Below are 18,165 nucleotides of genomic sequence, written 5' to 3' on the forward strand. Positions count from 1 at the left end.
TACACGTTTCGAGTTTCAACTCGAAAAAAAGGTTGTTGTTTTTTTTAATTGTTTTTTTCCTAGCAAAATCGAAAACAATCCACCGAACTTTAGAAATTGAATTACTTCTTCACAAAATTCGAATTATTGGCTTCCACACAATATTGGGATCTCGGGCGGGCCATTCATTTTCATAACCAGCACGTTGTCGTAAAAGTTGGTACCTTAATTTGATTCGGTCTTACATTTTTCTTTGAAATGGGGGTTGCGGTCGCTGCCGAAGTTAATTGAACGTGATGGGGAGTAATAAATAACCGTCAGATATTTTCTACACAAACCCCCGGTGTAAGTTGCATAGAATTTGTCAGATACCAACTTTTCAATAATTAAATGTGGCGTCAACACCTCACTACTATTGAGTAAAAGCGTTTTAATCACGAAAAGTTCATGCCGAATTTTAGTCTCTTTTGACACTCTTTGTGGAGACGATAATTCAAGAATAACATATTGTATCGGATTGAAATTGCGTCTGATTATTCACCATAAAATGTGACACAAGCCGTTTGAAAGTTGGCGTGAACCGTTGAAGACTACATTTAATATGATTTAAAGAAAATAGGCCTAAGCGTTTAATTTAATCACGAAAACTTCATTCCGAATTTTAGTCTCTTTTGACACTCTTTGTGGAGACGATAACTCAAGAACAACATATTGCATTGGATTGAAATTGCGGCCGATTATTGACCATACAATGTGACACCACCCGTTTGAAAATTGGCGTGAACCGTGGAAGAATACATTTAATATAATTTAAAGAAAATAGGCCTAAGCGTTTTAATCACGAAAAGTTCATGCCGAATTTTAGTCTCTTTTGACACTCTTTGTGGAGACGATAACTCAAGGACAACACATTGCATTGGTTTGAAATTGCGTCCGATTATTAACCATAAAATGTGACACAAGTCGTTTGAAAAGTGACGTGTACCGATGAAGAATACATTTAATATGATTTAAAGAAAATAGGCCTAAAGCGTTTAATTTAATCACGAAAACTTCATTCCGAATTTTAGTCTCTTTTGACACTCTTTGTTGAGACGATAATTCAAGAATAACATATTGTATCAGATTGAAATTGCGTCTGATTATTGACCATAAAATGTGACTCAAGCCGTTTGAAAATTGGCGTGTACCGATGAAGAATACATTTAATATGATTTAAAGAAAATAGGCCTAAGCGTTTAATTTATTAATCACGAAAACTTCATTCCGAATTTTAGTCTATTTTGACACTCTTTGTTGAGACGATAACTTAAGAACAACATATTGCATTGGTTTCAAATTGCGTCCAGTAATTACCCATGATATTTGATACAAGAATCTTGAAAATTGACGTAGAATTACGAAAAATTCATTCCGAATCTGAGTCTATTTTAATCGGAAAAAAATGAAGCACTCTTTTGGAGACAGTAACTCCAGAAAAACAATTTGTACTGAAACGAAACTTCGTTCGATAATAAGTCGTGATGTAATGACAGAAAAAGTGGAAATCGACTGGAACCGTGGAAGAAAAAAAATACACACAACGACAATAACCAACGGCCAACAGTGCACAAGGACGCTCCGTGCATTTTGCTACCCTCTATGATTTTTTTTCTTACAAGAAGACACTCATGGTTCGAGCAATATCTCAAGAAATGCTTAATGTCTTAACTCAATATTTCCTCGATTAATTGTTCATGATGTCTCACGGTCGCCAGTTCTATTTCATGAGAATTTACCAACAAACAAAAATAATATGACCAAATCAATTAATGTCATCATACATGACAAAAGTACTCCACGGTTCGGTTGATAAGTCACGATTTACTGGTTGTACTAAATGGAAATTCCGTCCAATAATTCTTCATGATGTATTATTCAAGAGTATATTTTCATGCGAATTATTCCAACAGGAAAGAAAATGCGATTGAAACAATGTAGTGTTTTATACGTGAAAAATTAAATCTGAACGAAAGCAACGGTCATGACAAAAATGTCACACTCCTTTACGAGCAATAATCCAAGAAATTGCAAAAAAGTTTCTTTGTTTCACTTTTTCACAAGGGCATTTTTAGTAATAAATTTGACTTGTAAAGTTAAACTCGTCTTTCTTAAAGCCTTATTCTCATTCCTGCTTTATTGGCACTAATCGAATTAAATCTAAAGTTTATTTGAATAAACCACAAAGGGGGAATTTGGCGCGGGGAAACTGACTCATTATAAGTGCATAATTAGGCAAATAACTTAGTTCAACAACAAAAAATTGCTGCGGGATTTGCGACTACCGGATTACCGTTCCAGTGCTCCGCACGTCGCAGGATCAAATCCCGTGCTCCAGTTTGAATTCAAGGTCAAGGGGGGTGGAGGGGGCGGGGGAGAGGGGTGTGTGAAAACGTGCAGAAGGCGACGCCTTAGGGGGAACCGCGGGGGCATGCCACCGGAACATAGTTGAAGTGATGCCTATACTTGTGCATTCTAAGGCACGAGAAAACATTTACGAACTTAATATCATAACATTATTATTCAGCTGCTAAACACGGGTGGGGTTGGGGTACCCCCTCCGAACGCCTAGGCTCCGCCACTTAGTAAAGTTTATCGTACAGCGCGCTGCGGCCGCACCGACTACTCAGCGGGGTGACAACTGCCCAACATTGGCATATAGGCTGGGGTCCAGTGTGTAGGGGAGGGACCTTTTGGGCGTGCACTCAATGTATCTGCTATTATTTTAAAAAACACACAAAAAAACACAGTCGTATTTTGCCTTACCCCAAATTCGGGGAGGACTCAAGGGCGGGGCATAGTAGTTACGCAACTGCTGCCTTGCACCATTAATCCCACCCTACCCCGATTCCTCGTTTGTAGAAAGTAATCGTTGTGTTTCATATGACGTAAGAGCCATGCCACATAATAATCACAGAGCTAGAGCTAGGGTGAGCTCCAGTCATGCAACTCTCCCCCCCCCCCCAACCCCCACCCCCGCAAAATTGGTGACTGGTAATTTAAGAACTATAGAGGGCTCACCAATAATAATACAAAATGGCCGACGTCTGCGAGCAATAATTTTTCTGTTTTTTTTTGGTACAATTCTACGATTAGTTTGCGGGTTTTTTAAAGCTTGATTTGTGAAGTGAGATCCCATTATGGACTACGAAATGGAGGAAGATAAAATGTAAGTAATAAGCATTTAAAAATCGGTTATATCTGCTATGTTTTGTAATTTTATTTTTACAATATGGATCATCAGGACTGTGTATTTTGTTGCGACTCAAAGTGCATTATCGGACCATTTTTTTACTGTGCGGATTTAGAAAGGGTAGGCAATTTTACGATTGTTTCTAGATTGTCATTTTTAATTTGACGATTTCATTTTCTTCTTGTCTAATATTTCATTCTATTGTCACATTGCTCTTTGGATTTCAAGCGATAAAAACGGGGAAAAAACGAAAACTTTACCCACAAAAAAAAAACAAGTTCGTCATGTGCGTTGACGATAATCCTTAGCATGCTCAGTTGGCATTACTTAGTAACAAATACTAATTAATTTTGCTTCAAATTGCAGACTTAAGATTTCTGTAAAAGATGAATACATATGTACATGTATACCCAAACAGTTTTCTATACTGGTTTACAAAATGTTTACATTAACAAATGTACATGCACGCATGATGTACTTCCAATAACACGAGACACTTATCAGCTTGCTTTGTTGACCCCTTGGCCTAAGGCTAATCCTGTGGTGAGTCATTCATCACCTCTCAAGGTTTCTTATAAACAGCTGAGCTGACCCTCAGGGCTAAGACAATAGTCACTACATGTAGTCTACAGTGTGCTCAAGCTTTAAAGGGGTTCTCATCTCCACAGTTTTCTTAGTCATTTTTTGAAGCCCAAAGTAAAACAAAATGAACACTTTCAGATGATTTTGTTTGATTATTTCTTAATTAAGAACTAATTAATATGCTAATTCATTGACAAAAATTACTTAGTTTTACTAAGGCTTCCATAAAGTTGTATTTCAATCCCTTCTAGTTCTACACAAATGTGGGCAATTTGTATGAAGCAAGATGAAAAATTGTCAATATTTCTTCATTACGCTAATTAACACCTTAATTAATATGCTAATTAATTTCAAAATTTTCACATTAAGTGTACTTTGAATTAGTTTATTTCATTAGCTAACCCTTCTTTTACTTCTTAAACACTTAAGCATTCATAACATTTTACAAAAGTGCATATTTGGTATATTGGGAGGGAGTGTGCCATGTTCTCGTTAAGTCTTAAGTTATATTTTAAAAATAATCAATTAATTTGACATCACTGGCAGATAGTCCCAAGATTGATAGGGTGAAAGAGTTGGCTGGTTTATACAAATGTTTCAAAAATGAAGGAAATCAACACAATACTTTTATGGATACAAATTTTTGACAATGGTCCATTGTTATGTCATGTTATATAACTCCCAAGCGGCCCAGGATCCAGAACCTTGAGTTATGCAAGGTTACGTCACTGATTTCTGGCTGACTTCACAATTTTGTAACTGGACTTGGAGATTCTTCTGGGGTTTGGAACTCCTGTAACGAAAACAATGCATATATGTGAACGGATTTCCACAATTGTAATTCTCAGTTCAACTCAGTTTGCAAATAACGACTTCTGCAAAAACGATTAAGGTGATTTATGGCACTTTTGGTTGCTAGGCAACACAAAATGTCAGCCAGACAGTCACCTTTATTGACTGGAACTCTTGAACCCCTGGGCCGATTTTGTTCAAACAAAAACCAGATGGTTGCACTCAGTCAGCTCTGTGTTTTCAACCGCAGTGCAATGCCCTGGCTGGTAGTTGAATGTTTGGCTGGGAGTCCCTAATGGATGTGTTCAGCTGGCTTGTCGGACACTTCGCCCCATTTCCACTTCGCCCCATGTCATTTCGCCCCATGTCATTTCGCCCCTACCTACTTCGCCCCATCCCCACTTCGCCCCATTCCCTCTTCGCCCCATCCCCACTTCGCCCCATCCCCCCTTCGCCCCATCCCCACTTCGCCCCATAATTGCAGGTCAGGCAGCCTCTGTGCCAAGTAAAGATAAACATGATGTAGACCCGTACGCTGGTACACGCTTCCTACTCCTAGAACTATGAGGCTCGGAGTACACGCTTCCCTCGCATAATATTACAAGCGAAATCATTAAATCTTTTGATCCGCTACATAAAACCACGTATAATTTTGCCCATAGGTAAGTCACTTACTTGTTAGGCTTCCTGTGAATTTATGTGAGTGTTGGATCTGTCATTGTCAAGAAATTTGAAGTAAAATACGGCACAACTTTGTCACAACAAATGTTTTCAAAATGATCAGAAAATCAAAGACATGCATGACACTCTGGTACCCCGAGTTCCGCATGCGCAAAACGGTAGGAGTCCCACAAGTGGGTACCCGACTAACAGTCTTACATGGCAGGATGACCGTAATACCATGTAAAATTCTAGTCCGAGTAACTTGGACCCAACTTATCGCCTTTTTTAACATTTGGACATGGTCTGGCATACTCCTAGAACTATGAGGCTCCGCGAACTATGAGGCTCCGCATTATGATCGAGCGATGATTTTCGGTTCGCTCGGAGCGCGCCGCGGGGGGTACGGTACATGCACTTGTACGCATGCACATCATTTCGCTTGTACCGTACCCCCCGCGGCGCGCTCCGAGCGAACCGAAAATCATCGCTCGATCATATGCGTGCACGTTTCAAGTGTCAGGTTGGCTCAGTGCGGAAATGGCATATTTTTCATCATTTTGGCCTAAAAACCGACAGAATCCACCTACATGTATGTTAGTTCCGCACAAGATACGTGAGTATGTCAAGAGATAAAGTACGGAGTATAGGGGCAAACTGTGCAGTGGTTCTGTGTGAAATGGCTGCATTTTGATGGACGTTTTTGTACTTTATTAGTGTTTTGTGCTGCAGGCAATTTTGCGGGCTTCTTGATCTATGAGGCTCCGCTCACGCGGAGCCTCATAGTTCTAGGAGTAGGTCTGGCGATAGTGGGGTCCAAGCTAATACCGCGACCTGGACAACATCATCCTGTCACTGTCCCAAAAACCAACATTTTCCAACAAAAAACATCAGATTTCACCTTCAAAACGGCCTCCAAATTACTAGATATGCCACCTGAGGTACAAGTAGACATCGATAGTTAAGATGGTTGTACTGAAGTTTACTTACGATCCGGAAAAAAGTGAAAGTTTCCGTCCATTTCGGAGAGCTCCCCTCGCGATCTTGAACACGTTAAATTTCTGATCGTGTTTAATGTTTGAACGACGCGATTTCTTCTACATGCCCAGCGTACATTCGATGGTCCCGGTATCCTGAGTGCGATTCCGTTACCGAGCGCGCGCGATGCATCGATTATGATAATGAGTAGACTGGATCACGTTTGTAAACACATGTGCATTTCAAACGATAATAGGGAGTCGGGAACTAGCGCAGCTTTTATGGCGGATACCAGTTCAACCTGGTTCCCGATTCTCTTTTACAGTTCGAAATGCACATGTATGTGTTTACAAACGTGACTCATTATCTGATTTTTTGCTTCAAATGTCGGCTGATGACTGCAAATGGTGCCCGACTAAACTTAGTGCAAATATATGGGAGTCCAGAAAGGCCACATAAAGCTTATTCTCGACCATAACCCCACCTAAAAATACATTAAAATTGTGCAGCAGCAGGATTCCAGTCAAACCAGTGAGTTTGGCGGTTTTGAGGCATCATCTTTCATTGGAAAAAAAACTTTTTCATTTTGCCGACGCGCATGGCTACGGCGACGCGCGCGCATACCAGAAACCGGAGACTTTTTTTTTTTTGGCCTTAAACATCGCGAAATGCCAAGCGACGATCGATGCTTAGCGATTTACTTTCAGTTGAATTCGTGGTCTCCAGTACAATGCAAAACCTCACAACAAGCTGTCCTTTTTGTTGGCTTGGAGAAGTTTCGTTGTCTGCCGTATCATTTTGTACATTCTCTCGTCGGCAATGCCTGGCGCTTGATGAAACTACTTGATCGAGGGACAAGCAATTTGCTTTGGAAAAAGGCGTGGGAATTGATTTGTTTATTTCTGGTGGTTTTAAGAAGTTCCATTGTCTAATATGTTCCCACATATTTATCACTGGGTATTCCCCCACCCATTGGTGGTCCTTTTGTGTGCACTGTCACCATGGATATACATACATGTACGCCTAACAACGACATGCCAGTGGGTAGGCACACCTCCACGCCCACTTTCGTGCCCTCCCCCAATAATTCCGCCGGTGAAAGGATACGGAAGTGGTAGGTAAATGTACGCTGATGTGCTGATTCGCTGAATCAGCTGATCATTCTGCAAACCTCCCCCTCTATTTGCATAAATTTAAATATGCATGACCACTCCAAAAACCCTGGGGAAACCCCCCACTTTTTAAAGTGGGGGATATCATATCGTTTGCCCCACACCCCCCCCCCCCCTTTTTCGTCCCAGAATATAGCTCAGCTGATTCAATGGATCCAAACTCGAAAATGATGTTTCAATATTAATCTCTTGCTAAAAAAAATTGGTTAAAGTGGTCAGAAATGGCCTCAGATTGCACCACAGAGTGTTTAGAATCCAAAATTTTTCGAGACCCTTAAGCGGGCCCCAAACCCCACGCTGTTAGGGCTTTGAGCTTCGCGCTCGCATTAGTTCTGATCAAGGTATGTCCCCCCCCCCCTACTTTTGAGGAGCGATTGACGCCCTTGTGTGGCCTTGTGGTCTAAAGCATTGAATTGGTGGACTGCGTGTAATTCCGCAGGTTGTGGGTAGGAGTCCAGCCTGCGGCTATGGTGCGTGTGCCCTTGGGCAAGGCACTTTGTCACTCATTGCTTCTCTCCACCCAGGAGTAGATGGGTACCTGTGAGGGCACAGATGGTTATTGTGGTTGATATTACATGTAGCTGCTTTGCGCCAAAACGGCAGCATCAAGCTGTATACTCCCCAGGGAGCCAATTATGGTACCGTATTTGGAATATTTCATTGGCTCAATGAGTAGGGTAACAATGATGTAGATTTATTATTTTATATCTCTGATTCCCTGACTGTTTGCTTGCATATATGTTTACGCTGCAATCATGGCAATAGTCTCCCCACAGGCATGACCAGGCAGGGTTGGATGGGGAGGGGGGGGGGGGCTGAGGAGGAGGGAGGAGACAGAGGGGGGGGGGGAAGGAGTCTATTATGCCCCTTCTGTTAATATTTGGTATACGGAAAATAAACTTGGAAAATCATAAATTTTACATTAAAACAACCTTATTACTCCACGGGGACAGAAGCCCTAAAAAGGTCAGACCCAAAATTTCCATAAAAACCTGGATCTGCCTCTGTAGTGTATAGGGTGGCCTGTTACATACTTGTAGTAACCCCAACTGTACAATGTAGCGTCATCTACATTTGTAAACTATCTGTGTCCCACTCTAAACATCATCTGTGTCCCAACTATAATTGGGGCCATTGCTATAGTTGGGGATTAACAGGCCTACCCCCAGTAGGTAAAATCATTTGGTAAAATCTACCTCCATGGTAAAATCAATCACTTACATTGCACATCAGTATACAAATGTATCACAAACCCATTGCCTTAAATATGGACATGTAATTTTAGTCAAATTTGTTTTACCTTTTCGAAGTGAAAATTAAAGATCTTACACATGTTACAATGTACGTACACATGTACCGGTACCTTTAAAAAAAAAGGGGGGGCAGAGGCAATATTGAGTGCATGATTGGAAGTGCAATAACCTTTTTTTATGACAATTTCGTGTTAAAAAAAACTCTCTATCTACTTCTCTTGTGGACTTTCCTGGCACACATTCCTAAAATTTTTCCTTGAAATGGATGCATGCACGATTGCCCCACTGTACAATCATTGATCTGTCTCGCCTCTGTACAGATGGCCCCACAGTGCCTAGGCAGCCCTGGTGAACAGAGACACATCTTTTCGAGGTTCCAGGGAAATAATAGGTCGTTGTGTAACAGTCTACTAAGCCGATCAATAGGACAGAGGGGTTTTTGTGCGTGTTGTTCACTTCATTATTGAACTGCATGTGTTAAAAAAAAAAAGTATGCCAGAGTTATCGAACAGTGAAAACCAATAGAAAACCAATTGCCATGTATGGGACACATGTCAATGCATGTACACACAAAGTGATAGTCTGAGCTCATTCTAAGTTGTAGTTTTGTGTCTCCAACTTCCTGAATACTGTACTGAAGTTTCTCAGCTACATGTTCTGAATTGTAATATACATGTAGCATCTGGTTGTAGTCCTTACACGCGCTGCATTTCCCGAATATATCTGCGTCGGTTTTAGCATGGAGGAAGGAAAACATGGTTTTAGGCATACATGAGCTTGTTTGCAAGATGATTGACAATTTAGTGCAAGTGTACACATAGTGCCATCATATTTCGCAGGATGACTTTGCATGGATTGTTTAGTATACGCATGGCGGAAATTATGAAGTTAGACTTGATCAGTGATAACGATGGATTTTCTGCCCTGGAAGACAGAAAGTGAGTACCGACCTCTCTAAAATCATAGCTTTAAGACACTCGAGTCTGGTTGCCAGACCAAAACATTCTGACTATTCTGACAAATCTCAGGTCTGGCAGGCGCGATGGCACGACACCACAACAGGCAGGAAATTGCCTGTAAATGCCAAAATGTCAGATATTTCCCGAGCGTGTGTTCATTGGCAGTCGGATATGTTTGCATCAGCTCGAGCACTGGTATTTTCAGGTGTGAGATGTTTCTTATTGACCACCAAAACATGCTTGCCATTACTTTTAAAGAAACATTGAGTTAATCAAAACTTGCATATAATAAGAGTGTCCAGGGGTGGATCCAGGAATTTTTGTGGGGGGGGGGGGGGGTCATTGGCAAACAAAATCTGAAATGTAGACATGTTTTTTTTCTCCGGACACTTAACCTCCATGAACAAAAGGGGGGAGGGGGGGGGGGGGGCTTGTACCATACTTTCCATTGGGGCGCTGTTCAAATCTGACAATTATTAACACTCTATCACAGAGTAATGTATACTGGTACATTGTAAGTGCCCACCCCCCTTGGCCCCCACCCTCGCGATGCCCATGGTTGTGCCATTTTTTCCCTTCAAAGAATTCACAACAGCCATAGTGGAACCACAGTGTTCAGTGGGCCGTTGCAGTGCGCGTGAACCAGTCATCATGCTTGCACCGAGTTGTCTAGTGACGTCACACCTTTTCCAGCGAATAAGTTGGAACAGACCAAAAAGTGAACAAAACCCATATATTGTGAATTGAAAGGGCTGCATTGATCTGGAAAATCCACAGGTACACTACATGTGGTATTGTGATCGTCGACAATGAAAGAGGGATTCTTAGCTTTGAGTTTGCAGAGGCCATAATCAAGGCCAGCGATCATGCGTGGGTTTTTGGGTGTGCATTTATCGGAATAAATCGCAGCTTTAGAGTGGTCTGCACAATCTGTGTTGTGACTGACTGTGGTTTCTGACGGCACTACATACATGTGCGCACTATGCATGCACGTGGATCATGCATGTCGAAATGTTATCTGTACGGCAAAGGACTGGCTTGCGATCACTATGATCATTGGAACGTTGTCAGGTAAAAAGTAAAAAGCCAATCGTCATGATGATTAAAGATATAGTCCATCATTTGTAATTTGTGCATTTTGTTCGTTTGAAGCAACAAAAGTGTTCAAAATCTAATGAAGGATACTGAACAACTAACCTGATGAAGTTTCAGCTTAGCTTCAGCTGTAAATCCCGAGAAAAACAGCATTCTAGGATCTCAATTTCAAATCAAAAGTTGCTGAATCATGTTTTGAATTGTTTTGAATTGCAGCTATACGCGATGTCGCGCACTGATCCGACGAATTGTAGCAACCGCGCGCGCCTGTGCGCCGTGCCAATGCTTGCGCGCGCTATGCCGAATAACAAAACAAACTACTAATTTAAATTTCCCTACAGTGCGTCTTAAGACGCACCGTTGGAAAGGCCTTCTTTCGTTGATTACTTCAAAATGAAAGCTTGCCAGAAAGACTAATTTCACAGGGAGTTTAGTCCACTTACTATCTTTCAACCAAGTATGGTTTTCAACAATAATACGCCAATTACTTTTTCGGATGGCTGCAAATGATGGACTATAGTTTTAAAGTGACATTGATCTATATCTAGACACAGTAACTTATGCCCCTCTCTACAAGCATGTATCAAAAGTATGCACAATACACACATGTATTCGTCATCATGGATCAGCCATATTTTTCAATGAGTTGGCTCATACCACCTGTAACTACACTCAACCAAAAAAAGAAAGTCCCCCCTTAATACTTTTTTGTCTAACTCAAGAACTACTGGGCACATCTTGGTCAAATTATGACTGATCAGTACAGAAATTCCTTAGCAATCCAGCCATACTCTTTGTTTGGCCCAAAACACTGATAATGTGTAGAAAATTATGCAATTTATGACAAATGGTACCGAAAAAAAAAGTTGCACTTTTGTAAACGTGCAAGGTGAGTGTGAACCACAACATGCACGTATACAAAAGTGCAACTGTTTTCAGTATCATTGCACAAATTCGTACACATTTTCACTGTTTTGGGCCAAATAAAGAGTATGCCTGGATTGCTAAGGAATTTCTGTACTGATAAGTCGTTATTTGAGTGAGAGGCGCTCAGTAGTTTTTGAGTTGGACAAAAAGTATTGGAAGGGGGGACTTTATTTTTTGGTTGAGTGTATATGCACAGCAACATGTATGAACAATCATTTAATACGTATGATCATTTTATTAGCATGGTGAAGGTAGCAGAAAAGTGAACTGTAATCACGACTTTCGTGAAGAATATTTCTTCGATTTGATAACGAAGTTCCAGTTTCAAAAGAGTTTATTTCAGGCTACTGGCAATCCAATCATCTACAAATAGTTTGTCCAGAAAGAAGAGAAGAATATAAGAGAAAAACTAAAAAATGTCTTGAAAAAAACCATCATGTTACATACCTGGGTGTTTACATAAATGTGGAGGCCAGTGGTATAATGCACATGTTCTTTCCTTTCATGGGGCATTTCCATGTTAAAATAACCAGCTTGCTAATATTTGTGTTTTTACCCCTCAGCCGAGAGGCTCGAGGGGTATTGTCATCGCCTAGGGCGTCCGTCCGTCCGGATGTATGTCTGTCTGTCCGTCCGTCCGTCCGTCCGGGCAGCTTAGTTTCCGGATGATAACTTGAGTTAGAAATGTTGTTTGGGGTTGTAACTTCGGTAGGGGGTTGCCCTTGGGAGTAGGCAAGTTGGGATTGGTTTTGAGGTCAAAAGGTCAAAGGTCAAGGTCACCGTGGTGAGTTAAATGTAAATGGTTTCCGGATGATAACTTCAGTTAGAAATGAGATTTTGGTGTCTAACTTTGGTAGAGGGTTGCCCTTGGGAGTAGGCAAGTTGGGATTGGTTTTGGGGTCAAAAGGTCAAAGGTCAAGGTCAGCATGGTGAGATAAAGGTAAATGGTTTCCGGATGATAACTTGAGTTAGAAATGAGATTTTGGTGTCTAACTTTGATAGGGGGTTGCCCTTGGGAGTAGGCAAGTTGGGATTGGTTTTGGGGTCAAAAGGTCAAAAGGTCAAGGTCACCGTGGTGAGTTAAATGTAAATGGTTTCAGGATGATAACTTGAGTTAGAAATGAGATTTTGGTGTCTAACTTTGGTAGAGGGTTGCCCTTGGGAGTAGGCAAGTTGAGATTGGTTTTGGGGTCAAAAGGTCAAAGGTCAAGGTCACCATTGTGAGTTAAAGGTAAATGGTTTCCGGATGATAACTTGAGTTAGAAATGCGATTTTGGTGTCTAACTTTGGAAGAGGGTTCCCCTTGGGAGAAGGCAAGTTGGGATTGGTTTTGGGGTCAAAAGGTCAAAGGTCAAGGTCAGCATGGTGAGATAAAGGTAAATGGTTTCCGGATGATAACTTGAGTTAGAAATGAGATTTTGGTGTCTAACTTTGATAGGGGGTTGCCCTTGGGAGTAGGCAAGTTGGGATTGGTTTTGGGGTCAAAAGGTCAAAGGTCAAGGTCACCGTGGTGAGTTAAATGTAAATGGTTTCCGGATGATAACTTGAGTTAGAAATGCGATTTTGGTGTCTAACTTTGGTAGAGGGTTGCCCTTGGGAGTAGGCAAGTTGGGATTGGTTTTGGGGTCAAAAGGTCAAAGGTCAAGGTCACCATTGTGAGTTAAAGGTAAATGGTTTCCGGATGATAACTTGAGTTAGAAATGCGATTTTGGTGTCTAACTTTGGAAGAGGGTTCCCCTTGGGAGAAGGCAAGTTGGGATTGGTTTTGGGGTCAAAAGGTCAAAGGTCAAGGTCAGCATGGTGAGTTAAAGGTAAATGGTTTCCGGATGATAACTTGAGTTAGAAATGAGATTTTGGTGTCTGACTGAGGTAGGGGTTTGCCCTTGGGTACAGGCAACTTGGGATTGGTTTTGGGGTCAAAAGGTCAATGGTCAAGGTCACCGTGGTGAGTTCAATGTAAATGGTTCCGAATGATACCTTGAGTTAGAAATGAAATGTTGGTGTCTAACTTCGGTAGGGGGTTTCCCATTGGTATAGGCATGTTGGGACTGGTTCTGGGGTCAAAGGCCAAAGGTCAAGGTCACCACGTTGAGTTAAAGGTTAATGGTTTCCGGATGATAACTTGACTCTGGCTGAGGGGTTTCAACAGCAACGCTGTTATTTTTACTTTATTGCCCATATCACTATGTACCCACTGAAATAAAAAAAAAATAAATCACCACAATGCATTTGTATAATTTTGATCAAAAATTAGCCAGAATTATGACATTTTTAGGTAAAATTGCGTGACATTTTTACAGCTTGTCCAATGGTGCACAGTTTTCATTCTTTCAATTGATAGATTTGGTCCTTTTTAATTCTAAATGATTGATGATAACCCAAAACTTAATATTAAACACAATGTTCGTGCATCGGCAACTTTGTATCATTTTGACATGCCCGCTAAAAATACCATCACTCTGTAACATTTGGTGTCAGCAAATCCTGTTACAGAGTGAACTTTACCATTGATTATAATATTTGTAGAAACTGTCAACTATTCTAAATTTTAAGTGATTATTGAAGTCTTTTATTAAATAAAGAGACTAAAGAAGACCGAGAGTGAAATTCAAAGAAGTACAAGAAATATACCAATTTTAAATATTGGCAGATCAATTTGGTGTCATCAAAAAACGTTACAGTGTGATACTTTGCAGCTGCACTCTGAATTTGTCAAACTGTATTTGTCAACAAGTTTAACTAAAAATATATCCTGGAGATTGGCTTGGAATATAGATGTCATTACATTTTGAATCCTTCTCTTAGAATTTGAAATAAGAGGCAATAAAGGTTTTGTGTCAACACTGACTCCGTTACAGGTGAAATACCTCTTTTCAGCTTAAACAATGAAGCAAAAGCACCTGTTTGATTGATGATTGAGTTTTTAGCTAAAATAATGACTAAGTTTTTTAATACAATGAAAACTTTGGCATAGGACAGGTTAAAGTAGAACTACAGTGAAGAAAAGTGATACAAGTGTTTTTGGTGTTGGTGTCAGCGTTACAGGTGAAATGATTATTATAACAAACTAAACTGCCAGTCTCGGAAACAAGTATCTGATGTAGAAACCATCAAGCTTTTCACTAAATAGAAAGGTTTAAATGGTTTGATACCATTTATTACTATTATTATTAGTTAGTTGTAGGATTGTCACTCTGTAACAGTGACTATTTGGTGTCAGCGTTACAGGTGAAATGTTGGTTAACACCAGGCTTTACTTACAATAACATGCTTTCTAGTGGTATTTGTAAATTCTTCATTGTTCTCATAGTTGCAGTTTTGGCTGTCAAACTTGTTTTAGAGAACAAGTGAGTGTTTGTCTTAAAATAATATAATTTTATGTCAAGTGAGAGCTACATTTTTGTAATCATCATAATATGTCAAATTTCCTGAAACTTGATATTTGATTTTCAACAAATGTTGAACAAGGATAGTGTTAAAGTTTTTTTTAACTTATATGTGTTGCAAATAATTGCTTAAAAAGCAACATGTCTTTACCATACCTGAACAATAACCTGGTGAGAGCTCTAAAAGAAATTAACAATTTGGTGTCACTGTTACAGGTGAAATTTGTGTCCCATATGCTAGTTTATCATGTTGCTACTCTAAAAAGGGTCATGTTACAGAAAAAATGGTTTTGTTTTTGACAAAATATAGACCCTAGACTGCAAAACCATGTGAAGCTGAATTTAATTTGGTTATTTTGAAAATTTGACCCTAATGTCACACACTGGCCTCCACATTTATGTAAACACCCATCTGCATAATTAATTACCATAATTATGAAATCTTTGGAATTATAAAAGTTCCAGTTCTAGACAGTGCATTTTGGGTTAATGACATAATTCAGTAATCTGCAATAGTCTTTCAGCTTCACATTTGTGGAATCGAAAGGAAGTTCAGTGATGCCTTAAAAACACAATTTGCCAGCATAAAACATTGCATAATATGGCCAAAGCTTTAAGTTTTGCATTTATTTCGTACTTCATACATGTTTATACCATGAAACCCTTAAAATTATGAAACTTTTGGCATCAAAATACTTCATGTTAGGTTAATGACGTAATTCGGTCATTTTACAAAGAGTTCTTCGAGCTCTGCATTTTAGAAAAATAATGCCTTAAAAAAAAAATGTTTTGTTGTATTATTACATAATTATTTCCCAGAATTATAAAATCTTTGGAATTCAAGTTTTAGACAGTTTGTTTAATTGGGATGAACGACATAATGAGGTAATCTTTCAGCATCACATGGACAATTTCAGTGATACATTGGAAAATGCTGTGTTAGCATACAACACTGAATATGGCATAATTTCCTACTTACATGTAGTTACAATGTAATTACCAAAACAATGACAAACAGACTTTCAATATGATTTTTTTTGCCTCAAAGACTATTTAATGACATACCAGTACATGTTATTCAGTCATTTACATTTATGGAAAATTGGAAATAGTCGGGTATGACATATGGATTTAAATCAGTTATGCCTCAAAAACCATTGCACATAAGTATACAGTCAAAGCATTGTTTTTGCATTATTACCGTTATTATGAAATCCCTTTGACTATGAGCCTACAATTGTTTACAGTTATTTATCATTAATTATTCTAAGTGGGTGACAATCTGCGTTAAAATCGGAGGGGCCATTCCTGAGATCTTTATGGATTGCGCCATTGGTTGTCAGAGGCCCCTAAAACGGACTTTTGGGGGGGGATTTTTGGACGAAAATTTTGCCTAAACGTGCAACATGAAAGCTTGGCAACAGAAAGAATTGAATTCAGCACCCTCAAATTGACACAGAGCAAGCATTTTTATGTAGCCACCAAAAGCTTTAAACGGACTTCATTTTCTAGGCGAGATAAGATTTCTGGCCCACTGTCTAATAAAGAATTCCGTATTGTGAGGATATGTAATGTATCGTGGCATTCTTGTACATGTAAATGGTTATCAATACATCAATAAATTGTTACACATCTACACATGTAATAGTACATGTACATGTGCCAGTATGTATGTTCCTTTCTTGTCATTAACTTTATTGGGGAAAATGGTGCCAATTCACAAGCTGCTTGAGTTGATACTTTATCCGCGACTATATTCCACTAACCCGAACTGCCCTGAATCCTCCAAAATCCTTTTTGCAAATTGGAGGAATTTGCAGGATTGAGGTTACATGGCCAAAGTGCGTTGCTGATTTCGGAGTATGCACTGTGTCAAGGTCTTGGGCCGGACCTTGTGTTGTTTATGCTCAGCCGTGCATAAATTTAGTCCTTGATTATACTTGACATCCTCCGCACTGCTCCAGGATGTCACTGCCTCTGCCTCAGCCTATTGACAGTCATAGCCGGAGGATTTCGCAGGATTCAGGCAGTGGTCACCCCTCCATATTCAAGAAACAACGGAGGAATTTGCAGGATTGAGGCTATATGCTATTTTTCCATGAGGCCAATTGGAGGATTTTGCAGGATTGAGGCTACATCCTAGCAAAAAGGCCTAGGGAGTTAGGGCTAAAGGTTACACTGAACTGTACTGAATTGACTTTTGTTTATGTGTAAGAAAAGGTGGACACTTTTTGTCATGGTCTCCTTGGATTCCTTGTTTTTGCTTTACAAAATGAATGACAAAGAATAAGCAATAACATCTTAGAAAAATGAACTGGCAACTTCTGGTGTACTGAGAAACTTCCAGTGAAAATGTGTGGAAATATATATTGGTATGAAATTCACGACACTCTGAATTAAAAAAAAAATTTTATTAGGTAGAACATCTGTCTTGATTTGCATCGTATATTTTGGATAGGCCCTATATGCTTAAAATTCTTTTGCGTTTATTATGTGGTATAATTTAAGCTTCAGTTAAAGGTTGGGTAGATCATTTGTCGTTTGTGCAATTTTTTTTTTGCAACAAAAGTGCTCAAAATCTAAAGACGGGTGCTTAACAAGTAAACTGAAGAAGTTTTCTTAAATGCTGTCTATTCCAAGAAAACAATATTCCAGGATGTCGGTTTCAAATCAAAAGTTGCGTGAAATTTACAAAATGAGTCACTTGACGCATCTTTGGAAACGGCCTTCTTTTATTGTTTTCTTGAAAATGACAGCATGCCAGAAAGACTAATTGCACAGGGAGTTCAGTGCCATTACTATCTTTAAACCAAGTAAGCTTTTCAAAAATAATTTTGTCAGTTACTTTTTGGATAGCTGCAAATGATCTACTTTACCTTTAAAGGTAATGTGCAACATTTGCAAACATCAAAAAACATAACTACTACATTATTATGAAATCCTTTACTTGATACTGTAATTGAATTAAAGTCTTTATCTCATAAGCATCCTGTGAAATCATGGCAGCTGGTGTACTGTCATTTTCAAGGAAAAATTGAATATTTGTCACAATTTCCAATGATGGTCGGCCGAAGGTATATGTGTACATGTAGACCTACATACTTAGGCTGTACATCGGAACCGGGTACCGGAGTACCCGACCGTTGATGT

General features: G+C 39.6%; 1 protein-coding gene and 1 long non-coding RNA gene across 3 annotated transcripts in view; one reads left to right on the top strand and one right to left on the bottom strand.

Moving 5' to 3' along the window:
* The first annotated feature begins 3,027 nt into the window (after window positions 1–3,027).
* Window positions 3,028–18,165, top strand: part of LOC119735857 (PRKCA-binding protein-like) — a 31,870-nt gene continuing 16,732 nt past the window's right edge. The window contains exon 1 of one of the 2 annotated variants that reach the window (XM_038209796.1): window positions 3,028–3,187. In XM_038209796.1, the coding sequence (XP_038065724.1) occupies window positions 3,159–3,187 (29 nt within the window). In that variant the 5' untranslated portion in view covers window positions 3,028–3,158. Of the gene's footprint in view, window positions 3,188–9,147; window positions 9,587–18,165 lie in introns of those variants that run through there. The other variant, XM_038209795.1, reaches the window with a different exon arrangement.
* Window positions 3,340–4,836, bottom strand: LOC119735859. Its single transcript, XR_005272231.1, has 2 exons — window positions 4,742–4,836; window positions 3,340–4,586 (listed from the first exon to the last, which is right to left on the bottom strand). It is a non-coding gene; the product is annotated as an uncharacterized LOC119735859 (long non-coding RNA).

Source organism: Patiria miniata, unplaced genomic scaffold (assembly GCF_015706575.1).
Source record: "Patiria miniata isolate m_02_andy unplaced genomic scaffold, ASM1570657v1 HiC_scaffold_29, whole genome shotgun sequence".
In the NCBI taxonomy this organism is placed as follows: domain Eukaryota; kingdom Metazoa; phylum Echinodermata; class Asteroidea; order Valvatida; family Asterinidae; genus Patiria; species Patiria miniata.